The following is a 26,594-nucleotide window of genomic DNA, read 5'->3' as shown; positions in this document are numbered from 1 at the left end:
GAGTTGAAGTCTATGTCCACACAAAAACCTGCACGTGAATGTTTATAGTAGCTTTCTTCATAATTGCCAAAACTTGTAAGCAACCGTGGTGCCTTTAAATAATGAATAAATGGAATGTTATTTAACGACAAAAGGAAGTTAGCTATCTGCCTACAAAAAGACATGAAGGGAGCTTAAAAGCATATTTCTACGTGAACGAAGCCAATCTGAAAAGGCTACCTACTGGATGATTGCAATTATATGATATTCTGGACAAAGCAAAACTGTAGAGACAGTAAAAAGATTAGTGGTTGCCACGGGTTCAGGAGGAGGGCTAGAGGGATAGAGCACAATTTTCGGGCAGTGAGTCAATTCTGTACGATGCTGTGATGGTGGATACATGACACCATGCATTTGTTAAAACTCATAGAACTTCACAACCGTAAGAGTGAACCCTAATGTAAACGATGGACTTTAGTTAATAAAAAGTAAGAGTCAATAAAAACAAAAGAAATCATGATGAAACATTAAAAAAGCGCAACCTCAGTATAGCTGTTAAACAGTAACAAAATCTTTGGCCGATCCGCACCTTCTGTGACAACGTGGTCACCTCTGAGCTCCCCGGCACACTGTCCTCAGCTGTGGGCTCCCTGTGGATGGAAGTGGTTTCTCCTTCCCATGCAGTACGACCACCTCCTATCACCTTCTACAGCCTAGAGGGACTGTCACAGTTTGATAAGAGCACCTTGGAGGAGGCCCTTCTCAGAGTGATGCATGGGAGGCTCTGGGTCACTTGCTGGCGTTTGGTGTGTTTGGTCCCCTCTGCGGTGGTGTCTGCTCTGAAAGCCAGCAGCTCACTTGACAGGTGTTGCTTGGGAGGCCCCAGACCTGGGTTCTCATTCCTGCTGTGCTGTTAACTGCCTGTCAGGTTTTGGGCAAGTCGCTTACTTTACCATGATGGCTCTCAGCTTCTTCGTCTATAAAATGAGTGGCTTTCCCAGGGACCTCTCTGGCCCCTTGCAGCTGCAGAGCCGGACTGTGTCCGCATTGAAGCTTCTCGCACCCTCGTGCGTGGAGTGAACGTGTGCAGTGTGTGTTTCCCGGTACCCCAGGGCACTTGACACAGCAGAAACCCTCCCCGCGGGGCTCCCTCTCTGCCTCCAATTGCAGGCGGGGACCTGGAGCCCGACGTGCCCCAGCCTGGTTGCCCAGAGCAGGGGCTGAGGTTGGTGCTCGGTTTACACAACAGCTGCTCCTCTCAGCATTGTTGTTTCTCAGTCTTTCATGCTTTCATATCCCGTCCCAGCCCTGAACTCTCTCTTGGCAAAGAGTAACCCCTCCATCTCCCAAGATGTGCCCACACAGCAATGTTCTGGGTGTTTTCTTGGCCTGGAACTGAGAGGTGGCTTGGGGTGTTGTCATCACTACAGAACTCTAGGGCTGAGAGTTGGAAGAGTTTCCTGGTAACTGAGGCTCCTGAGAGCATTTGGAAATGTTTTGTGTTCAATCGGTTAAGTGTACATCATGGGACAGAAGATACTCTGTACCTAGTATTGTGCTGTGAGCCTACCTGTACTTACTTTAAAAAATTCTTTAAGGACCTTGAGACATACTTGAATGAGAAGCTCTGTTAGATCTGAATGGAATCATGGTGAAGTACCCGATCAAATTCTCAACCTGGATATCAAAGTCAAATGGTGCTTTCTGTATATATAGGGGCCTCCTTCATCTGAAACTTATGGATATTCTTTTTGGTACTCCATTTTGCTGTTCCCTTTTGTCCTTAAAGAGAGAGGGCAGAGTATCTGCTTCTCTAATATTATCTGGCCCTCTAGAGCAATATTAAAAAATTAAGCCCCATGGGGCTTCCCTGGAGGCGCAGTGGTTGAGAGTCTGCCTGCCGATGCAGGGGACACGGGTTCGTGCCCCGGTCCGGGAAGATCCCACGTGCCGCGGAGCGGCTGGGCCCGTGAGCCATGGCCGCTGAGCCTGTGCGTCTGGAGCCTGTGCTCTGCAGCGGGAGAGGCCACAGCGGTGAGAGGCCCGCGTACCGCAAAAAAAAAAAAAAAAATTAAGCCCCATGAAAAACAACTTACCCAGTTTTTGTATGTTGATTTTTTTTTTAGGACTTTGTTTAGAGAAGTTGCCTATTTCTTCTTCTACCAGTAATCTCCTTGTGGATCGGGAACAGGATGTCATCACGTGTTATGAGAAGGCAGGGGACATTGCACTCCTGTACCTCCAAGAGATAGAAAGGGTAAGTGAGGACCATGTGTTCGTTCAGTTGATAAGTTTTTAAAATTTCAAATCAGATCTCACAGAACTGTGGTCAGCCTCTGGAAGCCTTCAGCTTGTCTGTCTCTGGGTGCAAAGCTTTGCTTCTGTTCTTTAATGCTATGGAGAATATGGTGGTAAATTGGTGGTAAATAAAGGTGGCACCTTGTGAAAATAGTTGGATCAATGTTTGGGAAGCATTTTAACATCCTCTGAGCAGAAATGACACTATGCATCTGTTTATACCCTCAGTGCCCCGAAGCTGGCTACTCATTCCTGTTCTCATGGGCAAAACAGGTTGAGCTTCCTTTGTACTTGTGTGGATTCTGTACCCACATAGGGTACATCTGGAGTTTGGGAGGCTTTACCTCAATGGTCATGCCAAAGGGCTGCTGGGGACTCTCAACCAACCTGCTTGGAGCAGGCTGTGTTCCTTGAGACCATCTGGGTTTTCTCCCAGCAGTCAGTGGTTTGCCTCTGCTGTGGGGAATGAAACCAGAAGCTGATCAGAGGGCCATCTGAGGAGAGAACGAGTGAGCAAGGCACCCTGAGCTCACGCCCTCAGACAGAGGACGTTGAAGGCTGGATGAGGCTGGGGAGCTTGGGCAATTTGTCTGTTCAGAAGGATCGCTGTCTTTGGCTCTGCTCTTCACTAAGTTACCTCCTTCACTTCTCATCGTTAATTTTCCTGTCTGTAAAAGGAGCATAATAATGGTTCTTACTTCATGGAGTTCTTGTGGCCATTGTAAAAGGTCGTTTAAATAAAGGCATTTAGCCCAGATTCAGAAACGAATTGGATTCTTGGTAATTGACACTTATTTTTACTAAAAACAATAGCTCCTAGTCAAGTCCGCCCCTTGCAGAGCTTCCTGGTGTTCTAACCAAGGCTGGATCCTGATATTTCCCCTTTCGGACCCAGAGGTGCATCCTGTGAGATTGTTTAAAATGAGTAGAAGTTCTGTGAGACTTTTTGAAAATGGTCAGAATCTTGTTTCCCATCAACTTATGGGTTCTCTGTTTCCTTAAGGATTAGAATAGAGAGGGACTACCAAAGTCTTGATAGTTTTTGTTATTTTATAAGTGTACAGACTGGAAGTAGTTTCTTTCATAGAAATCTTTTTGTAGTGTGTTGATGTGGGTGGCAAGGATCAGAATTACCTTTCAAGAGCAGGGAGAGTAGGGTGAGAGCCACAGAGAAGAGGGGGAGAGGATGATGGGAGTGGTGTCTGGCCTGGCCCATACCAGAATGGTTTATACATCATGGTTCGCGATATCCAGGAATTCAGGAATATATTTGGCTGTCTTGCCAAAATGTTGTTCTATGAGAAAGGAATTATTTGTTATTCAGAACTGATGGTACGATCTTTAGAGAAATGATCATGCAGCTTGATTTTAAAATCTGCATGATTTTCTTTGTCTACCTCCCTGATGGCCAGTGCTGGGCAGCTGAGAAGTCTGCTTATGCCAGCTAAGCTGTTCTTGTGGACCCCACAGTCCTTGCCACTTAGAGGACCTTATTTTGCATTTTACTCTCTGTTGTCACGCTGGGGCTGCCTTCTCCTGGCTGGGAGAAAGGAGGTTCATGTGTTATGTGTGTCTTTAATGATGTGGGAATTGGCAGATCTAGATGTACTTCCTGTTGTGTTCCTTTATAACCACCTATTCACCACTGGTTTCTTTAGCCAGACCAGAAAGGAGACTCTCATAATCGTAGGATTTAAAATAAATATTTTTCGTGGTTTTGAGGAAACAGTGATCATAGGATGTTAGATTTTGAGAAAAAAATGGAGGCCCAGAAAGGGAGACCCCCAAGGACACACAGGAAGTTAGGGCCAAAGCTAAGATTAGAACTCAGCTCTTCTGACACCTAGTTCAGCATCACTTACTTCATTATCCCAGGCCACTGCCAATAAATGTGGAACCCCATAGTTTCTTACACCCTTATATGTAGAAAGTGCTCAATAAGTATTTGACCAAGCAAGCCATAGCTCTTAGTAGTGTGGGGAAGCAGCCTCACTCAGTGTATGGTTCAATTTCAGGGTATATATTAGATGACTTTCACATTTCTGGCTCTGATTTTCCAGTCTGAGTTTTCCTTCATGGGAAACCACTTTGGGTCTCCCCAGATCCAGGAAGCTGGGATATTAGCAATGAGAGAGATTGAATGAATGAAACATCTGTTTTGACTGTAGTAGATGCTCAATAAATTATCTGTGACTAATTAGAAGTCTAGGGGAAAAATGACCTTCCTTAAGTGACCACTGGGCTTGGTGGAAGTTCAGGGGTTTTTATGAGGCAAGACAATGATGCCATGCAGAGGAAGATACCTGTTTGGCCTTTTTTTTCTTCCTTTAACTTAAGTGACTTTTAAGAATTATGCTAAATTGAAAACAAATGTTAGGAAAATAAAATCTGAAGGAAGCAAAAGACTGGGGCAAGCTTAGGTAAATAGTGCTTTGCTTTTCTGGGTAGGTAGCCCTTTAAGTAGAAAACCCCACACACTGTTCCTGTGTTTGTTCTGCTGGGCAAAGACAGTCTTTCAGTGGTTTTTCCCCTCATTTCCCAGCCATTCTAAAGCGAAGAAACTTCTGTTTGCCGGGACCTTTTGGCATTTTATTTATGTGTTGCCTCTTAATGTCATTCACTAGCAAGGATGAAATTTGAGGAGAACTTTTGAGCACAGTTTGGAGTATTGTGGAAAATGTTTTTTCATAATCTGGAACCATCGATTTGTTTCTGCTGCAGCCGCATTCCTCTTCTAGTTTCTCTAAGAGTGGGTATGTTTAGCAACGTTAGTGTTGTTTGTTTCCTGAAGGGCGGGGGCTCTTCAGAAAGGGGGCTGACCTTGGCTTCCCCTCCAGGCGGCTAAGTTAAGTTGGGAGAGGCAGCAGGGCCCAGGGGTTAAGTGACGCCGGCGTTGGGATCCTGGCCTTGCCACCTCTTAGCTGTGGAACATCAGGCAAGTTACTCAACCTCTCTGTGCCTCCGAACCTCAGCTGTAAAATAGCAATAATAATTGCTGTAAGGCTGATGTGAGCATAAATTGGGTCAACTCATGTTGTTCCCAGTACATGTTTAGCACACATTAAATGTTCGTTTTATTGTCATTATCTGTTCCTGTGTCACCTGGCGGTGGAATCTTTCCTCACCTTCGAAGATTTCAGATATTTAGATGAAAATATGGAGTATTTTAGACATGCTGTTTTATTAAAAGTGTTAAATAATTTTAAAGAGATATTTATGGAGTAATTTTTTCAGGAGAATTTGGTTTTCCATTTCTTGCCTGGAAGCTAATGGAACACCATCTTGCCTAGAGTCCCCATATCATATCCGGGTTCTGAATCTCTGTTCACCCCGGCTGTTTGACCTTGGTCCAATCGTTTATATCTGTGTGCTTCAGCTTTCCATTTTCATGGCGGGATTAATACTGCCTGACTTGTCTGGGGAAGAAAACCAGTGAGCCACCAGTGTTCTCCACCCAGTATGATAGGAGCTTTCCATGTACTGTTCTCCCTCCTTGTTCCGAACAGGGAGGCAGGGCCAAAGGAAATTTGAATACCTGAAAGCCGTGTGCATTGAATATTTGTTTAGTGTTGTCCTTGTTACATTAGGGTCACAGAGACATCTGCTAATAATTTTCTCTGATAGTTTGTTCTCTGAAGGGGAATGAGAAATCCCTCCAAAATTATGCATAGAGAATAATTTAATCAAGCAAACCAAATTAGAATAGATGGACATGACATAGGTTGACCTTGATTAGTTTATCTTTGGATGGTGGCATTATACCAACAGTAAATAAAGTTATCTGCCCCACAAGAAGCTTCTAAAGGTGCAATGATAGGAATAAAGATGACTTCACCCTCGAATATCATAATATGAGCCCTGCTTTTGGCAAATGAAATCATCCTGTCTCTGTCCTTTGCATGCATCAGCCAGCCAGCTGGGTATGGCTTTCTTGAGCAGAAGCCACGCCAGGGTGGAACCTTACCTTCTGCTGACAGTTCATTTCTTTACACCCTATTTTAGAAAAGAAGTTAATGCTAAATTACGGGACACCCATAGTTTTTTTTATGGGCTGTTTCAGCGTTGAAGTGTTAAGAAACAGCTGGTGCCCAAATGTTGCAGGGCCCAGCCTAGACTTCATCTGTTCATCAGGAGCCGTTCACTGGTCATCGTGGTCAGTCCTTGAGTGGATTCTGTCCCCCCCACAGGAAGAACTTGCAGTGACACAGCTGAGACGTTGGATTCACAACTGGATTAGATTAAGGTTACTGTGTGTCTTGAACTCAAACAAGATGTCCTAAGAAAAGTACTCAGGGCTACTGACACGGAAGGCAGGGTGTGACTCTGGAGGTCCATGTGGCTGTGCTTTAGGGTCTAAAACATGAGACCATGAAAAAAAGATGGATTCTCCCTTCTCTTCTCCTTCCCAATCCCTGCCTTTTCACTTAAGCTGAAGCAGCAGGTTATAGGTCATGGCTTAATGTAGTGCATCTGAATAAACTATTTCCTTAAAGAAATGTCAAGAAACTGACTGGCCAGTATGTTGGTCCGACTTTGAGGCTGCCATCTGACTGGCTGGGAAAGGAGGCTACAGCACACTTAAAGCTGAGTTAGAAAAGCCTGGAAACCAGAAAAGAACAGTAGCTTATTTTTATTTTTGTATGTTCTTGGTCAGTCTTTGCCCTCATAATTTTATAGCATTAAAGGGGCCTATATCTGTATTTTTTCACTCAAGATTACATCAAAACTTCAAAGTGTTGTCATGGTTATGTAATATTTTACCAAGTGGATGGCCTCTATGGTATAATTCACTTATAGTTGGGTATAGCCTGTTTTTATACTGCTCTGGTGCCAGCTTCCTTCAGGTAGCTTTTCCCTTGTTTTGCTTTGTTTCCTAAGGGCAAATTCCCAGAAGTCGGGACATTTTTAACATTCTCGTTACTATATATTGTATCCAATTGCTTCCTACAAGTCATACTAACATCTTATACCTTTGGCCATACAGGAGAGTAGTGGTTGCTTCACAATCTTGACGGGGTTGCATTTGTTTCTAAGTTACTTTGCTGATTTGCTAGGTGAAAACAGTACTTTGCCATTTTGGCCTGCATTTCTTTGACTATCAGTCAGGTTGAAATTTTTTCCATCTATTTGCTTACTAGCTATATTTCTTTTCTTTTTTTAAAATCACAGCATTATTGAGATATAATTCACATACCATAGAATTTACCCATTTAAAGTATTCAATTCAGTGGTTTTTAATATAGTCACAGAGTTGTGCAACCATCACCAATACTTAATTTCAAAACATTTTCATCACCCCCCAAAGAAACCCTGTACGCATTAGCAGTCACTCCCTATTTACCTCCAATTTCTCCAGTCTCTATAGATGTGTATATTCTAGACACTTCCTGTAAATCAGACCATACAACATGTGGTCTTTTATGACTGGCTTCTTTGGCTCAGCGTAATGTTCTCATGTTGCAGCACGCATAGGTACTTCATTTCTTTTTATTGCCAAATAATATGCCATTGTATGGCGATACTGCATTATGTTTATCCATTCATTATTTTATCGTTTATTATTTGGGTTGTTTCTACTTTGGGCTATTATAATAATGCTGCTATAACTTTTTGTATATAAGATTTCATGTGGACAAATGTTTTCATTTTTCTTGAGTATATTCCTGGGAGTGGAATTGCTGGGTCATATGATAACTTTATGTTTAACCTTGTTATATTTCCTTTTTGTTTGTTTATACTTTCTCTCTGGTTTTAAGATGTCGTATTATTCTTATAATTTGAATAAAGCTTTTATACCATAAATATGTTAACCCATTATTATGTTTGCTCTGAATGATTTCCCACTCAGTACTTTTCCATTTCTAAATTGTTCATACATTTTAAACCTATTATATATATTAGTTGAATCTGATTATCTTTTTATTACATTTATTTCATTGTTTTAAAGCTGAAGTACTGAGATAAATCTTCTCTAGGATATAAAAAGTTTTCAACCATTTTCCATTTTAAAAAAAAAAACTTTTAATTTTCAAATCTTGTTGGAGAGATTTATTTTGGTGTATGATATTAGATATGACTCTAATGTTTTCCTCAAACTTCAGTACCACTTTAAGATGATCTTATCTTTCTTTTTTCATATTTTCTGTTATGTATTTTAAGTCATTTAATAAAATTTTAGACAGAACAGTGATTTCTGAACTTTCCTATTTTGTTCTGCTAATCTTATATTGCACCAGTGTGACACTGTTTAATAAGTGCTTCTTTATGATATGTTTTAACATCTGAAGGGATTAGTAACTACTTATTTTTCAGAATACCCTTTGTCCTTTTCTGTTGGTATTTCTAGATGCATTTTAGAATAATTGGGATTTGGTCAAATTTTTATTAACGCTATACATTGGTTTGGAGAATTATATTTAGTCTTTACTCACCTGTGACCATGATACCTCTTTCCATTTTGCAAGATTTTTGTTTTACAGACTTCAGTAGATGGATTGTATTCCCAGATCTTTTCTATTTGTATTGCTTCGCGTATAGGATCATTTTTTTCATTGCATTTTCACATATAGCAATGCTTTGGTTTTTAAAATTCAATTACAAAAATATTTAATGAGTGCCTTCTTTGTTCTGCACACTGTGCTTGACACCAGGGGCACTAGAAGAAATAAGCCACAGAGCATGTCCTCAGGAAACTTACTGTTTTCTGAGGACACAGGTCCATAAACAGCACGTGGGCTGCTTTGGTGGGGAACGCTCAGAGAATTCTGCAAGCCCAGAGAAGGGTCTTGGACCCGTGCGGAAGTTCAGGGATGGCTCCTGGAAGAGATGACACCTGAGCTGAACCTTGAAGGCTGACAAGGATAGGAATACAGGGTTATCAGCCACGATACTGAACTCCTCCATAAAAATAGAGTTGATTCTTTTCATTTTTCTAAGGCTATGAACATATGGCAGAGGAATGATTTTTGTCATTATTCTTTCTTCCTTTCTACTGTTTTCCACTTTATCTCTCTTTCATGCCCTATCTCCAGACTTTTCTAAAACAATGTTATTATAAAGGTGGTGGAAAGTATCCTTATTTTGTTCCTACTTGAAGGTGATACTTTAATATATCTCCAGTAAGGGTTATAGTGTTTACATGCTCATTGAGTTTCTCATTTGCAGTTCATAACAATTATGTAGGTATATATTATTATCCCCATTAATCAGATGAAAACAGTGAAGATCTGAGAGATCAAAGGAGTTGTCCTAAGTCCACAAGTGGTGAGGAATGTCAGAACCAGACCTTGAACCTGGGCCTTTTGACCTAAAATCTTTGGCCCCAGCCCACTTTCTGTCATGCTTCCTCAGGTGTTGGGTGTGTGCTTTTGCCCAAGCAGGCTGTACTTGTTAAGGATACTTGTTGGCAGTCCTCTCACAAGGAAGTGTTTATCCACAGAAAAACTGGTGGCTTCAACACTGCCAAACAATGCTCCTGCCCAGGCCCATGTGTTAGAGGCTCTTTGTGAGGAAGGGATTAAATCTAAGATACTTAGACTTCAGGGCAAACTCTGAGCTAAGCTATTCCCTCTCTCATCCACCTTGCATTTTTCCCATCCTGACTCATCCTGGCAGCCCTGACCTTGTCTTTTGGACTTTGTTCTGCAAGCAAATGCAGACTAATAGGACAAAGGGAGAGGAGTCAGACTGCAGGGTCAGGTAGACCTGAGTTTCAACACCAGCCTTAACACTCGTTAGCCATGTGATTTGGGCAACTTGCTCAGTGGAGCAAAGTCTCAGTTTCCCCTTCAGTAAAGAGAGGGTAATAGTGTGCGTCTCAGTGGATTTTTGTGGGAGAATGAATGAGATAGTCTATGTACCTACATAGTGCCTAATGCAGAATAGGTTATTTTCTTATTGCTTTTTTCCCTGCATTTCTTATTGGCCCTGCAAATTTATTCATTCATTCATTTACTATGTGTTTTATTCATTTACTACACTTACTGTGTATATTGAATGCTTACCCTGTCCCAGACACTGCAGTAGACACTGGATATATTAGTAAATGGAATAGACATGGCCCCTGACTTTGCAGAAGGTGCAGCACCATGGAGGGAGACAGCCAATAATCAAGTAAAAAATACATTAATAGGGCTTCCCTGGTGGCGCAGTGGTTGGGAGTCCGCCTGCCGATGCAGGGGACATGGGTTCGTGCCCCAGTCCTGGAGGATCCCACATGCCACGGAGAGGCTGGGCCCGTGGGCCATGGCCGCTGAGCCTGCGCATCCGGAGCCTGTGCTCCGCAATGGGAGAGGCCACAACAGTGAGAGGCCCGCGTACCACACACACACACACACACACAAAATTAATAAATGCATTGAAGGAATAGAATAGGATGCTGTGGGAGGGAATAATAGAGGCAGGCCTGCTTTATGTTAGTGCTCAGGGAAGGCCCTTCTGAGAAATGACAATCACGCTGATACATGAGAGGTGAGAAAGAGCATAAGAGTAACATGATCCAGACTGTGTTTTAAAAAATTATTCAGGCTGCTTGTGGAAGGTGGAAAGGAAGTTAAGGTGCAAGAGAGGACATGGAGACTGTATTTAGGAGGCTGCTGTAGAAATCTAACAGGAAGTGATGGTAGCTTTGATGAAAGTTATGGTTGTGGAAATGGATATATACAGACATTTGAGAAATAATTAGGAGGAAAATAGTAATAGATTAGATGTGAGAGAGTGTCAGGGTCTCAAGGCTCAATCCCCAGTGTCTGATTTGGGCAGCTGGCTGGAGGACGTTACAGTCGCCCCTCGGTACTGCGGGGGATTAGTTCCAGGACCCCCTGTGAATACCAAAATCTGCAGATGCTCAAGTCCCTTATGTAATATGGCGTAGTGCAGTCGGCCCTCCGTATCTGCAGGTGTGGAACCCGTGCATACAGGACCAGCTGTATTTATAAGATGGAGTGATAAATAGAGGCTTCAGTTTTGGGCTGAATCTGGACTCCTAGGAGTGTAATCATGCTCAAAGTTTCTCTGGGGTAGAAGTTATATGGCTTTTGTCCCAGGAAGGCATTCCAGGAGCTAGGAGGGAGATGCCCAGAAAGGGGCCCTTGAAGATGAGCCCCATCCCTGAGGTTCTGGTATAGAGACCCTTCTTAAGACTGAGGCTGGACCAGGAGAACCAAGAATTTCTCCCTTCCACCACCAGCCACATAACAAACACAGCACCAAGTACTACGCAACAGCAGACTACTACTGGGAAAGAGGCGTGAATGTGGAGAGAGAACTCCTCTGTAGTGGAAGCATACAGAGACTGCTAAAAACTGAGGGTGGGATAGAAACACTGAGGAAAACCCTCTGGAATCCCAAGTCCCACAGTTAGCAGCCCAATGCTGGAGGAGTTTGAAGCCCGTGGTGCATTGGAGGTAACTATAGAAACAATAAAACCCAGCTCCAGCTCAACTACTGACTAGGTTGACTCAATCCCCAACACTTAGGGCCTGATAAGAGAAAAGGGGTACACATTTTCAAGTGTAAATATTATTTAACTCAGTTTATTTCTGTATACACAATTGTCAACAATAAATAAAAAATTAAGGGCTTCCCTGGTGGCACAGTGGTTGAGAGTCTGCCTGCCGATGCAGGGGACATGGGTTCGTGCCCCAGTCCAGGAGGATCCCACATGCCACGGAGCGGCTGGGCTCGTGGACCATGGCCACTGGGCCTGCGTGTCCGGAGCCTGTGCTCCGTAATGGGAGAGGTCACAACAATGAGAGGCCTGCGTACCGCAAAAAAAAAAAAAAAAAAAAAACTATAAGATACATATATATACACACACAAACTGGAATAAACAAATCACTGTGACGAGCAATAAACAAAACCAAACCCAGAAATGACCCAGGTATTGGAACTATCTGATAGGAACTTTAAAATACCCATGAGTTATATGTTAAAGGATATCATGGAAAAGATATACAACATGCAGGAACAGATGGAAATTTCAACAAGGAGAAGGAAACTGTAAAAAAAGTATAATTAAAATGCTAGAAATAACAAAACATGATATAAGAGATGAGGAACTTCTTCGATAGCTTTTAGAAGGCTGGAAAGAGCTAAGAAAAAACTTTCATATGACGATAGGTTAATAGAGATTATTCAAAGAGAAACACAAAAAGAAAATTAAAAAGAGTGGGAAAAAAACAGAACAGAGCATCCAAGAGCTGTGGGAAAATGTCATATATGTATTTGGCGCCCCAAGAGGATAAGAGAGAGAAACTGGAACAGAAGAACTATTTGAAGAGAAAATGGTTGGGCTTCCCTGGTGGCACAGTGGTTGAGAGTCTATCTGCCGATGCAGGGGACACAGGTTTGTGCCCTGGCCTGGGAAGATCCCACGTGCCGCGGAGCGGCTGGGCCCGTGAGCCATGGCCACTGAGCCTGTGCATCCAGAGCCTGTGCTCTGCAACGGGAGAGGCCACAACAGTGAGAGGCCCACGTACCGCAAAAAAAAAAAAAAAAAAAAAAGAGAGAAAATTGTTAAGAAGTTTTCAGAATTACTGAAACACAGCAAGGAATCTCAGATCCAAGAATCTCAGAGAACCCCAAGCAGGATAAATACAAACATACACTTAGACACATCATAGTCAGTGTTGTAAATCAAAGACAAAAGTCTTGAAGGCAACCAGAGAAAAAGAAACTTTAAATACAGAAGAATAAAGATAAGAGTTATAGAAGACTTATCATCAGAAAACAATATGCAGATTAGAAGACACTGGAAAGACAAATAAAGACTTCTTTAGAACAAAGAAAAGTTGACAGAATGCATTGCCAGCACGCCTGTGTGACAGGAAATGTTAAAGAAGTTCTTCAAGCAGAAGAAAATACAGACCCACACAGTGAAATCAAGAGCATCATAAATGGTTACAATGAGGGTAAATAAAGAAGACTTTCGGGCTTCCCTCGTGGCGCAGTGGTTGAGAGTCTGCCTGCCAATGCAGGGGACACAGGTTTGTGACCCGGTCAGGGAAGATCCCACATGCCACGGAGCGGCTGGGCCCGTGAGCCATGGCTGCTGAGCCTGCGCGTCCGGAGCCTGTGCTCCACAACGGGAGAGGCCACAACAGTGAGAGGTCCGCGTACCGCAAAAAAAAAAAAAGAAGACTTTCTTATGTTTAATTTCTTTAAAAGATAATCGACTGCCTAAACCAAAAATATGAACAATGTATTATGAGATTTATAATATAGAAGTAAAATGTGTGACAACAATAGCAAAAAAGCTAGTGGAGGAAATAGAAGTATATTGTTATCGGGTGTTTATACTATATATGAATTGGTGTAATATTACTTAGAGGTGTTATAAAGAGCTACATTATAAACCCTAGGGCAGCCACTAAAAAATAAGAAAGAGACATAATTAACCAGTTGATAGTGGAAATGAAATGGAATCATCAATCCAAAAAAAAACAAAAGAAGAAAGTGAGAAAAAGGAACAAAGAACATATGGGACAATAAAACAAAAACTAGCAAGATGATTCCAACCATGTCAATAATTATATTAAATGTAAATTGTCTAAGCACCCCAATTTAAAGGCAGAGATTTTCTATCTACAAGAAAATGATTTAAATATTAAAACATAGGTAGATAAAAGGTAAAATTACACACTATGCAAACAATAATCAAAACAAAGCTAGAGTGACTGTATTATATCATAAAGTAGAATTAGAAACAAGGGATATTATAGGAGATAAAGGGAGATATAATAAAAGGAGTCAATTCATCAAGACATTATAATCCTAAAAGTGTGTATACCTAATAATAGAGCTTCAAGATATAGAAAACAAAATGTATAAAAGAGTTTATAACATTAAATGTGTATAGTAGAAAAGAAGAAAAATTTCAAATCAATGATCTACATTTCCAACTCAAGGAACTAGAAAAAGATGAACAAATTAAAGCCAAAATAAGCAGAAGGAAGGGAATAAGAATGATTAGAACAGAAATCAGTGAAATAGAAAACAGATAAACAGTAGAGAAAACTAGTGAAACCAAAACTGGAGTCTTAGAAAAGATCAATAAAATTTGTGTAAACTATTAATAAGCTGAACAAGAATTAAAGAGAGAAGACACAAATTATCAATACCCAGAAAAAAGGAGGCACTTCTATAGAGCTATAGACATTGAAAGGCTGTAAGGGAAAATTATGACCAACTTTATGCAAATAAACTTGATCATTTATAGAAAATAGACAAATTCCCTGAAAGACACAAGGTACCAAAGCTCACTCAAGAAAGAATAGATAACTCAAGTATACCTATATGAATTAAAGAAATTGACTTTATCATTAAAAATCGTCCCATAAAGAAAACTACAGGTCAAGTTGGCTTCCTTGGTGAATTCAATGAAGAGAGATTCAGTTTAAGGGAGAAATGAGGCCAGTACTATAGAAGCTTTCAGAAAGTAGAAGAGGAGTAAAACACTCCCTAACTAATTTTATGAGACCAGTATCTCTTTTTTTTGGTATTAATTGATTAATTAATTAATTAATTAATTTTTGGCTGTGTTGGGTCTTCATTGCTGCGCGTGGGCTTTCTCTAGTCGCGGTGAGTGGGGGCTACTCTTTGTTGCGGTGTGTGGGCTTCTCATTGCGGTAGCTTCTCTTGCTGTGGAGCACGGGCTCTACGCACGTGGGCTCCAGTAGTTGCGGCACTTGGGCTCTAGAGCACAGGATCAGTAGTTGTGGTGCACGGGCTTAGTTGCTCTGCGGCATGTGGGATTTTCCCAGACCAGGACTCGAACCCGTGTCCCCTGCATTGGCAGGAGGATTCTTAACCACTGCGCCACCAGGGAAGTCCCAGAGACCAGTATCTCTTATGAATACAGATGCAGATATCCTCAACAAAATACCAGCAAACTGAATCTAACAGCATAGAGAAGGAATTATATACCAGCAAGCGAGATTCTTTTCAGAAATGCAAGATTGATTTAACGTATGGAAATCAATGAATGTAATACAACATATAAATAGAATAAAAGACAAAAACCACATGATAATGATAATCTCAGTAGATGCAGAGAACTCATTTGGCAAAGTCCAACAATCCCCATGATAACAAAAACACACAACAAACTAGGAATAGAAGTAAAGAAAAATTAAAAAAAAAAGAAATTAATATCCTCAACCTGATAGAAGGCATCCATGAAAACCCATGTCTAACAACATATCTAATGGTGGAAGAGTGGATGCTTTCCTTCCAAGATCAGATTAGGCAGGAAAAAGAAATAAAAGGCATCCAGATTGAAAAGGGAGGGACTTCCCTGGTGGCACAGTGGTTAAGAATCCGCCTGCCAGTGCAGGGGACGTGAGTTTGAACCCTGGTCCGGGAAGATCCCGCATGCTGTGGAGCAACTAAGCCCGTGCACCACAACTACTGAGCCCACGTGCCACAACTACTGAAGCCCTCTGAGCCTGCACGCCTAGAGCCCGTGCTCCACAGCAAGAGAAGCCACCACAATGAGAAGCACACTCACCACAGTGAACAGTAGCCCCTGCTCGCCGCAACTAGAGAAAGCCAGCGTGCAGCAAGAGAGACCCAACAGAGCCAAAAAATAAAATATTTTTAAAAAAAGAAGTAAAACTATATTTACAGATGACATGATCTTGTATATAGAAAATTCTAAGGAATTCACACAAAAAATACTATAAATAATAAATGATTTCAGCAAGGTTGTAGGATACAAGGTCAATATACAAAAATCACGTTTATTTGTATACACTAGCAATGAGCAATCTGAAAATGAAATTAAAATTGTAATTCCACTTCTAATAGCATCAAAAAGATTAAAATGCATTGGGATAATAAAAAGCTCAAACCGTATACTCTGAAAACTACAAATCACTGTTGAAAGAAATGAAAGAAAACCTACATAAATGGAAAGGCGTCCTACACTCATGGAACAAAAGACTTAATTTGTTAAGATGACAACACTCCCCAAATTGATCTACAAATTCAACCCAATCCCCATTAAAATCCTAGCTGCCTTTTTTGCAGAAATTGATAAGCTGATTCACAAATTAATATGGAAATGCAAGGGACCAGAAGAGCCAAAACAATCTTGAAAAAGAACAAAGTTGAGGGACTCACACTTCCCAATTTCTTAACTTTCTATTGTACAAAGCTACAGTAATTAAGACAGTGCACACAATTAGTATTCCTGAAAAAGAAAATGGAAAAAAACCAGACTAGATAAGAAAATGCAGTTATATAATCAAAGAGAAATTCTTCAACAAAGTAAGGCTTTATTCAGCACTTGCTACACACTGTGCTAAGTGTTCTATCCATTTATTATTCCATTTAGTTCGTAGGACTTCACTAAGTGAAAAATTCTATTGCCATCTCCATTTTACCAATGAGAAAACTTTAGAGACTGTGACTTGCCCATAGTAGTGGACCTGGGCTTTGAACCCAGAATGGCAGCCCGAGTCCAGTGCCTTACTTGATACTGCAGATCTGAAGTTTTAGATTGAGAGTTCATACTGTGTTCCAAGAATAGCTGACATAGAATGATGAGCGGCAAGACAACACCTGGTAGATCTTCTAGACTTCAGGGAGAAAAGGACTGCTCTTTGCCGATTGTCTGCAGGGAGACCAGTAAGGCTGGCTTCCGAGTTGTCCACAGCAACTGTCGGTGCTGGAAGACTGGAGTATCGTCTGCCATGTTCTGAGGGAGAGAAAGTGGGAAATCTGAGAATGTCATACTCAGGTGTAGAGGAACAGAGACAAGAGACAGACGTTCTTACACCTGGAAGAATTCAGGGCCTGTAGCATCCACGAGCCCTTTTTGGCAATATTCCACCAAGCAAGCATCAATTGAAAATAAAGAATTAAAGAAACAATGAATGCATTTGATTGATTGAGGTATAGTTGATGTACAGTATTATATGTTTTAGGGGTACAGCATAGTGATTCACAATTTATAAAGGTTATATCCCATTTATAGTTATTATAAAACATTGGCTGTATTCCCTGTGTTGTACTAAATATCCTTGTAGCATATTTATTTTATACATACTAGTTTGTACCTCTTAATCCTCTACCCCTATCTTGCCCCTCAAATGCATTTTGCTATAGAACTGATGAGAAACAATTATGGAGTAGAACATAATTGTTAGGTACCTTGGCAATAAAAAACAGTACTGTAACAAAAGTAAGAGGCTGAGGAGAAGGCAAAGGAGAAGGTGGTATGAATATGTCAGTTTCCTCACTTTTGTTCTGGGTCAGCAGATACTGTATAGTGTTGAACTGTGTAGATAAAAGAATGACCTACTTTCTGTCCTTTCTCTGGCTCTTTCTTTGTCTCCCTGTCTCTGTCTTTCTGTCTGTATACACATACATATAACACACATGCATACATGTAATAAATATAACATTTTCAACGTCAGAGAGACATAAATGTATGAACTATGTGTAAAAAAACCCACATTTTTCTGAGGTTGAGTGATTACTTTGGTCACACTTTAGTTTCTCCTGTTAAATTTAAAATTAAAACCAGTATGTATAACAATCTCAGTGTTTGTAAAATGATTATTATCTTTCTCTCCTCTTGATACATACGTACATGGAGATAGCTGGGTTATCGTTCAATCAATGTTCACTGGCTATTTCTATGTGGTAGAATTTTGAGATGATTTTTAATTTTCTTTTTGTACTGTACTACATTGTTTTCACTTTAAAATAACCATGGCATTTAAAAAAATTTAAAACTATTATCAAAAGCAAATGGAGGATAATTTTTTAAAGTTTCAGCATTGAACCCCCAAGTGGAAATGTCAAGGAAGTAGTTGGATATATGAGTCTGGGAGAGTCTGGACTAGAGATTATAAATTTGGGATTCGGCAGCATGTAGCTGATTTTTGAGGAGTGGATGAGATCATCTTGAGAGACACTTCACAGAGAAGGACAAGGGCCCAGAACCGCACTCTGTGCATCTCCAGCACTTCGAGGATGGGTGAGGGTGAAGCCAAAAATGACAGTTCTCAGAGGCAGGAGGAACACCTACCTACCTCTCAGCACTTGCAGAGCCAAGGGCTAAGTCAAGAAGGAGCCAGGCAGTTTTGATAAGATGCGGGGATGTAGTTCAAAGGCAAGGGTTGCCCACCCGGCTTTCGTTCCACAATGTATTGTTCATTGTGTGTCTTCTACTTTTTTTTCCCTCCCTAAAGCTCATAAGGTAGAGAACCAGCAATTCCTTCAGCTCCATTTGGAGAATAATTTCAAGGCCTCTGAAATATTTGGGGTCTGGCTAACAGCTGGATCTCTGGAGAGCTGCTGACTCAGCAGATGTTGGCAGCATGTTTGGAGAGCACTCCTGTGGTTTTAAAATGGGCCACAGTAGCTTCTGGTTGATAAATGCTTCATTTGACTTGTGAGTTTAAGGAGAGCGGCCTCTGTAACCGTAGCTAAGTGTTTACACTTCACTGTATCCCCCTCAACTTGCAAGCCTTTCTCTTGACTAGTTGGCAGTCTTTCTGGCAGGGCTAAACACGTCAACCTTTAAAACCTTGTTATCTGCTGACAAGAGGTCAAGTTTGGGGAGAGGGCGAGTCGAGGTGGTTTTTCTCAACTCTCCCCTTGAGAATAGGTGGCTGCTGCCCAGTCCACAGGCCTCAGCTCTGTAGCCTGGTGAATTTGCCCTCTCTGGTTAATTCCAGAGCCAGTGCCAATCATGGCACCTTCCAGCTCTTTCTGAAGCTCATCAAACTCTGGAGGGCTGAAGCCGCGGGCCACCCATCAGTGACCTCAGCCATGGGTGGATGATGACTGTTTCTGTCCATTGCTGGACTGGCTTCTGTGTCACTCAGCCTCTCTGTCAACATCCTGACCTTCGGCAGAGCCACTCCACCTCTAATGCTTCTCCTGGCACCGTGCGCTCATCAGCACCCTTCACTCCTCTGTCCTCAGTGCCAGGAGGGCCACACGTGGCCCGGGGTTAGCAGTTGTTCCCTGTCTCACAGAAGTCATTCTCTCTGCTTTTCTTATCGCTACACGTCTACCTCAGTGCCTTGCACTGATGTTTGCATACAGAAGTTATTTTTTCAAGTCCTGCAGTGCATTTAGAGACAGGGTTTGAAGGAGGCAGGCTTGCATGTGGATCTGATTAGTTTTCCGATTTTCTCCCCTTCTAGGTAATACTTTCTAATATTCAAAACAGAAGTCCTAAGCCTGGCTCTGCTCCCCACGATCAAGAACTAGGTTTTTTCCTAGAAACAGGACTACAGAGAGCCCATGTCCTCTATTTCAAAAATGGGTAAGCCTTCTTCTTTTTCTAAATCAAATTCCTAAAGAAGGAAAGTAGAAAGCCTTATAATGCTGTCTTCAGTTTAGTTTTTATCGTAAAGCAATTTTAAATATAAATATAAATTTTTTTTCAAAAAAAGAATGAGCATAGGCTCTTTTGTCTCTTCTCCACCTGGGTCCTCACTTTCCCATGAGATTTGAAGGTGGGGGGAGGGAGGAAGCCCCCCTATGAGTACGAGTCACAGTGTGGAGCACCGGGACCAGGAGGGAACGGGGCCCATGCTCTGTGCTCCCTTGCCTCCCTGGGATGGTACTACACAGGCCTCCCTGCTTTGTTGTGGGGAAAATGAATGGATCGGAAACCCTGGCCCACAGAATCACCTGCCTTTGAATGGCTGATCCGTTTAGAGAACTGGATTTGCCAAATTTCAGACGGTTTTTATGAAAGCGAGTATGGCTGTAATGCCACACAGGTACATTTTCCCCTTGAGCTGCCCTTGAAAAGAGTTTTAAAAAGGTTTAAGAGCCTGCACGTAAGGGATAGCTCTCTCATGCATTTGATGCTTGTTTTCCTTTTCGTGTTGCTCTTATGAGAAATGCAATGATACTCTTCCAAATCTCTTCAGCTGTCCCTTGTTTTGACATTTTGCTGCAGGATAGATGTGCATGGAGACCAACAGTAGGTATCTGGTTCCCCCGTAGCTCCTCCTAGGCTGTGCGTGGGAGGCCCCTTCCTCAGGAATAGTCCAATAGCGCTTTAAGCTGCAGATTGGATAACTGAACAGGGGAGTTGCTCCCTCTTCATTTTCAAGAGCTTCAAACCTTGGGGCGTAGCTCATGGAAGTGGGATTTCACCTGCCCAGAGCCACGTGCTTCTGTTTCCCATTTGTTGGGGGAGTAAATGCTTATTTTCCAAATCCTATTAAACTGTTTGTGGAGAAGGCCTGCTTTGCTCCAAAGGTTCAGATTGGCAGGGCCCACAAAAGGCTGCAATAAACACCCCAAAGTTTGGAATGGCTTGGTAGCTTTGGCATAGATGCTTTTGAGTTTGATCTCATCTGTCACTGATTGAGATCGTCTGAGTGATGGTGCATGTCCTCTAGACTGAGTTTTGAGTTCTAGTTTCTTTGCTGTTATAAATAGAGAGAGAAGGGAGGGAACGTAGAATATTTTTTCTGTTTATTCTCCCTCTTCACAATAAATAGTGTCATCACAGAGGAAACTCCAACCCTGGCTTTCCCTCCCTCTAACCTGTGAGTGTGTGTGATTGATATGCAAGTCCAGAGGCCAGAATGAATTTCCCTGGGGCTTTCAGGAGTCCCAAACCAATACCTTCTATTGAAAATGTTTTGTGTGAGATTGATAAGGACCGGCCGGATGACTTATTTTCCTATTTGAAGCTTATTCGTCGAGGAGGAAGAAGCGGGGCTATGGGGCTCTGTCCTCTTGCCCCGAACCTCTGGATGCCCACCAGAACCCAACTAAAAAATAATGATGAGAGGTTTGCACTAGGTGATGGATTACATGCTGGGAATTGCTTACTGGCTCATGTCTCATTTTATCTTACCCAAGTTCAAGAAGGTTCCCATTGACATAGTCAAAGTTAAGGGACTGCTTAATTTTGAAGCCCCTCTTCGTTTCTTCTTGTCCTCTTGGTCTTCTCCCTGGGCTCTAAAGACCAGTGATGCATTGAGCCGGCCACCCTGGAGGGCTCTTGTCAGCTGCAGTGTTCTAAAGCGGTAACAAGAGGTTACGTGGGTAGGTGGAGGTGAGGGCCAGTTTTGAGACCACGAAACACGGACGAAAGGAGAGAGACCAGTGGGAGGTTTTGGACATGCCAAGCGCTGTCAGGGCTGCTGACTTACACGGTGGGTCACTCGGGGCCCAAGAGCCACACCCGGGGGGCATTCATCAGTGGACGCGTACCGCCAGTGTCTCTGCGGAGCAAGTGGGGGCAAATGGAGGCGGGAGCCATCCCTAAACACCAGCGGCTTCCCATCTTCCAATGCGTTTGCTCTGCTCCTTCGTCGTCTCGCTCCCTTTTTGTGTTTCTACAACTTAGAAATATATATATCTGGGACTGACAGGATTTGACTGATTTTCAGGGTTAGGAAAATGCATCTTAGATGAGTTTGGCAATAAGAGTTACTAATTGGTAAAGCGTATCTTTTTCTTTAGAAATACACTTAAATATGTTCAGCCTTTTAGTTGCCAAGCCCGTGAACTTGAGTCTCTTTCAGAAAGAACCTGACGCCAGGACCAGCTCCTGGGCCGCTCTGATCCCTTAGATCCCTCTTCTGTTTACCAAGTACTTTTATTTCATCGTTGATCCTCATGGCGTTATATCTTCCACGCCCACCACCGCCCTTGGGGTTGGCGGTGTAAACAGCATCGCCTCTATTACACGCACGGTGACCTGGCTGCCGGGCTTCTGACCTCAGTCCTTTCAGTGCTGCCCCCACTGCAGGGGAAATGCTGTGTGCAGGGCCTTGGCTCAACCTTCAAACCGTGGCCTTGTCCACCATCCAGCCTCATTTGTGAGGGAGCGCTTGACCCCGGGATGAGACATTGCCGGGGGATGGTCCCCAGCCTCCACGAATTGGTGTTTTCTCATCACACTTTTCCTCATGTCTCATCTACAGCCTGTCACAAATCATATGTTTCTTCTTCTCTCCTCCTCCCCCTGCCCCTCTCCCCGCTCCTTTCCTCCCCCTCTCTTTCCTACCTCACCCCCTTCCCCTCCCTCTCCTTGTTGCCCCCTCACTCCCCCTTCTCCCCTGTCCCCTGGGAGGGAGAGAGCACCTGTCATCATCCCAGCCCCAGTGTCCTTGGGCGTGGTCTGGCTTGGCACACACCCACGTCGATTTCACGGGGGTTTCTCTCATCCCTCTGGGTGGCAGCAGCAGGCCTGCTGTGGATGAGAAAACCGTCCTGCTGAGGCTGTGCAGAGGGTGGAGGCAGAGCGCGTTAGCCGCAGAGGGCCAGGGCTACTGCCTCTGAGCTTTTCGAATTTCCTCACCCACGGTAGGCACTCGGATGAGGGGAAGCAAGGGCGCTGGAGCCAGAGGACCGGATAAGGGACCAGCCCTTCTCCTCGCTGGGTGTCCGTTTCTTTATCTGTAAAATAGTGCCAGAACCAGAGAGCTGCGTGTGGCGCAAATAAGAGAACGCATGTGGAAGCATCTGGTGCAGCGTCAGGCAAACAGGCAGGGGGAAACTGTAACTTCCAGTGATGACGATGCCCGGCTGGCTTTCCAGCTGGAAGTGGGACCACAGGAAGGTCGGGCTCCAGCTGAAGTGGACGTTCTCGAAGCAGGCGTCACTCATTTCACTGCAAAGCCTCACACAGCAGAGTTTTCAAGGAAGGGCCCTCGTTTATGACTGCTGGTGTGAGCCAGCTCTGCTCGAGATGCGTAACAATTAGCTTGGGTAACCCCTAATCACCGAGGGCCACCCCAGTGTTTCAGAGAAAGGAGGCGGGGCCGCCTGGTGTGAGGCACTAGCACTGGGTGTTCTGGGCAGTGTGCAGAGAAACAGCCTCAGCCTGGGGCTCCCCTCAGCCTTCTGAGAAGTGTTGCCCCTCCTTGAGTCCTTGAGGCCACAATGCCAGAGAAGCTTGGGTTTGGGAGGCCATTTATTTACTCCACGTTATTTTAGGAATATTGAACTATATCTTATAAACAAAGGGTAGCCAAGGACATTTCAAGGAGCTTTGCTTCTTGCTCCAGCATGTCAGGTGTACTGGGTAAGCCAACTGGATTGTAGTGTGTGTTTCCCCTGGTTCTGAATTGGTTTTAATTCAAGGAGGGTGGGGATAAATTCAAGCAAGAAGGCAAATGAGCGTCAGTGTCTGGGAAGTGTACCCGCTGGGTCGTCCTCTTTCCTAGGGTGCATCACGGAGTTCTGTGTGGGAGATCCTCGGAGAAGGTAGGAAGTCAGGCAATATGGTCAGACTCTGGGCTGCCCCCCACGTGCCTGCAGCCAGGCCAGGGAATAAAGTGGGATGGAGGGCTTTTTGGAGTTGTGTTATTACAGTCAGTCAGCACTATGCATTTGTTGGCTTTAAATAGACCTCTAATTAGCACTATGCATTGACTTTTCAAAGTTTTTAAACTTCCCCAGTCATCTTGTTGACCTTTGCAACTGTTCAGCCCTGCTCAGTGTAGCTTGGAATTAGAAGGCAGGAAGAAGGGCCATGAGGCCTGCGGCGTCCCATGGGCTGCCGAGGTTCCTGGGTTTATGGCCTCAGAGAAACAGTAGCAGCAGACGGGCTCCCACAGGCCCTGTTGGGGGCGGGAGGGAGGGGGAGGGAGAGGGCTTGGCTCGATGCACTGGCCTCCCCAGGCACTGGAGCGACTTGGCCTTGTCCTCTGCATTCTTGCCTTCAGTACGTCTTCCTTCTGGCAGTGATAGAAGTGGTTGTTTTTTCAACTGCCCCCTGCTTTTTACATTAGGAGTCAAATGCAAGGAACATGAGAAAATTCAGACACATTTCCAGTAAGCGTTTCGTATGTATCAACTTTTGGTACATGACATTTCTCGAGAGACTCAGAGAGTAAAAAGAAATGAGCCTGCACTGTGGGAGATAGTAGGAGAAAAGAAAAAGGGTAAGATGTGAAAATAAGTAACTTTATAGGCGACAATATGGTTGTATAAAAGAGTAAACAGTGCAAGAACACCTAATAATCACTGTAACTGAGCTGAGGTTTCCAGGCCCATTCATTCATTCAGTAAAGTACTTATTCATCCATTTAGTGAGGACTAATTGCATAGGAGCCAGGCCCTGTCCTAGCACTGGGGCTCTAATGCGGAAAAGAACAACAAAGTCCCTGACCTCCTAGAACTTCATCTCAGGGAATTAACTAAAAGAAGCAGTCTCAGGATAGTCTGTACATGTGTGACAGGGGAAGTCCAGGTTGCCAGAAAGCCAAATAAGGAGGCTGCCTGTTGAGACGGCGGAAGATTTGGGAAGGGGAGTAAAGCTTTGGAGAAGTGGGATTGAGATGATGTAGGTGCACAGATTGGGTAGAGTCAGGGGTGCTTTGCAACTAGTTGGTAGAAACCTGGGGTTAGAACTGTACTCAGTATTGTATATATTCTGCAGGGTATCAGGAGACCACCCTGGTTGGAGCAGAGGTTTATACAGTAATGTATGTGTTTCTATATAAACCTCCCAGCACAGGACCTGGCATGCAGTAGGTTGGGTCAGTTATCTAACATAGTTCTGCTATGTGCCTGTACTGTGCTTGGTACTGAATTGGGGAATATAAGACACATAGTCCGGGTTCTCAGGGAGGATACAGCCTAGTGAGGGAGAAGATAATAAACAAGTAAACCAATGTTTATAATTACAAATCGTAATAAATGCTAGGAAACGAATGGGTGCAGCAAATAACAGAGGGCACCTGCTTAGGTAGGGTGGTCAGGCCAGGCCTCCTGAGGAAGTGACATGAGACCAAGACTTGAAGGATGAGAAGGAAGTAAGCGTGCCACAAGCAGGAGAAAGAATGCTGCAAGCAGAGGGCCCGCCACGTGTAAGGTCTTGACCCAGGGAAGTTTGATGTGTTTAGGAACCTGAAAAGAGCCCAGTGTGGCTGCAGCAGAGTTGGAAGGGGGAGAGTCACAGACTCTCCTGGTTTGGCTTACCCTGAAAAGGCAGATCTACTGTGGTGGCGTACAATGGGAGAGTAGCGATTGTCCAAAGAAAAATCCCCAAGTCACCAAAACAAAGGCGAGGTGACAGTGGTGGGCAAGGCATTAGATGCTCACTATCAAAGGTGACAGTGGGGCTTCCCTGGTGGCGCAGTGGTTGAGAGCCCGCCTGCCGATGAAGGGGACGCGGGTTCGTGCCCTGGTCCGGGAGGATCCCACGTGCCGCAGAGTGGCTGGGCCCGTGAGCCATGGCCGCTGAGCCTGCGCGTCCGGAGCCTGTGCTCCGCAACGGGAGAGGCCACAACAGTGAGAGGCCGGCGTACCGCAAAAAAAAAAAAAAAGATGACAGTGGTAGTAGGGACCAAGACAAGTGGATGGATTGGAGATGTATGGTAGAACTGCTGTTCGTTGATGTGTGATCCCAACTGGTGTGGGGACTAGGTGATGAATTGGATTTGCGGGGGGAGCGGGAAGGGGAACAGAGGAATCAGGAATGACTCCCCAGTTGCAGTCGGAGCAACTGTTTAGATGGAGTGGGGACAAGGGGAGGACCAGATTCGGAAAAGGGGAAATCAGAGATTTGGATGTGTATCATTTGAGAGCCTGTGAGATTTCCAAGTGGCAGTGTCGACTAGGAGGATAGATGAGCACAGGGGAGGTTGAACCTTGAGTTATAAGTTGGGAGTCTCAGCATGTTGATTATATTTAAAGCCCTGGACTGGATGGGCTGAGAGGGACAGACCGTAAAGAGAGAAGCAAAGCCCAGGACCCAGCAGGAAACCTGCAAGAGTTGGAGTTGGGCCAAGGAGGAGGAGCCCATAGGGGAGCTGCCTGAGGTAGGAGGGACCACGAGGGTGTGTCCTCGTAGAAGCCTAAGGTGCCTGAAGAGGAGGAAGGGCTCACCTGATGATGCTGAGGTGTTAATAAGGGTAAATACCAAAGCACTGGATTCGATAATATGGAAAGCCTTTGTGACCTTGAAAGGACTTTTGGTGGATGGTCAGAGCACAAGCTAGATTGGGGAAAGAGCAGCACGAATGAAGTGGTGGCGTCAGATGTGGGTCACTTTAAATAAATGTTATTTCAGTTCCCATTTCCTTTTCCAAGTTAGGGTTCTCGCTGGAAGGATGGATGGCGGAGAGATGGTGGAAGACTGAAAACCAGGCTAAGATGCAGGGCATTTATTCTTCAGGTGTGGAGAAGGATGGGGTATCAGGAAGGGCCAAGGCTAGGGTAGTTCATTTGGCAGGGGTCTAGTGCCAGCAGAATCACGCCCACCATGTCAGTCGGACTTGGTTCATTTTACTTGGTTTTCAGCCATAGGCTACGTTCTGATCTCAGCAAGAACCATGTATGTATTGGACTGAGAGAAAGATGGGGTGATGGAGGGA

General features: G+C 43.7%; 1 protein-coding gene across 9 annotated transcripts in view; it reads left to right on the top strand.

Moving 5' to 3' along the window:
* The window catches only part of TTC7B (tetratricopeptide repeat domain 7B), a 238,212-nt gene that overhangs the window by 55,044 nt on the left and 156,574 nt on the right, over positions 1-26,594 (top strand). For 8 of the 9 annotated variants that reach the window (XM_060295192.2, XM_060295185.2, XM_060295188.2 and 5 more), the window contains 2 exons: positions 2,106-2,236; positions 19,440-19,561. In XM_060295192.2, coding sequence (XP_060151175.1) covers positions 2,106-2,236; positions 19,440-19,561 — 253 coding nt within the window. Of the gene's footprint in view, positions 1-2,105; positions 2,237-19,439; positions 19,562-26,594 lie in introns of those variants that run through there. The other variant, XM_060295191.1, reaches the window with a different exon arrangement.

Source organism: Globicephala melas, chromosome 2 (assembly GCF_963455315.2).
Source record: "Globicephala melas chromosome 2, mGloMel1.2, whole genome shotgun sequence".
Taxonomy (NCBI): domain Eukaryota; kingdom Metazoa; phylum Chordata; class Mammalia; order Artiodactyla; family Delphinidae; genus Globicephala; species Globicephala melas.
The sequence above is the reverse complement of the archived record's forward strand: the minus strand, read 5'-3'. Positions and strand labels throughout refer to the sequence as shown.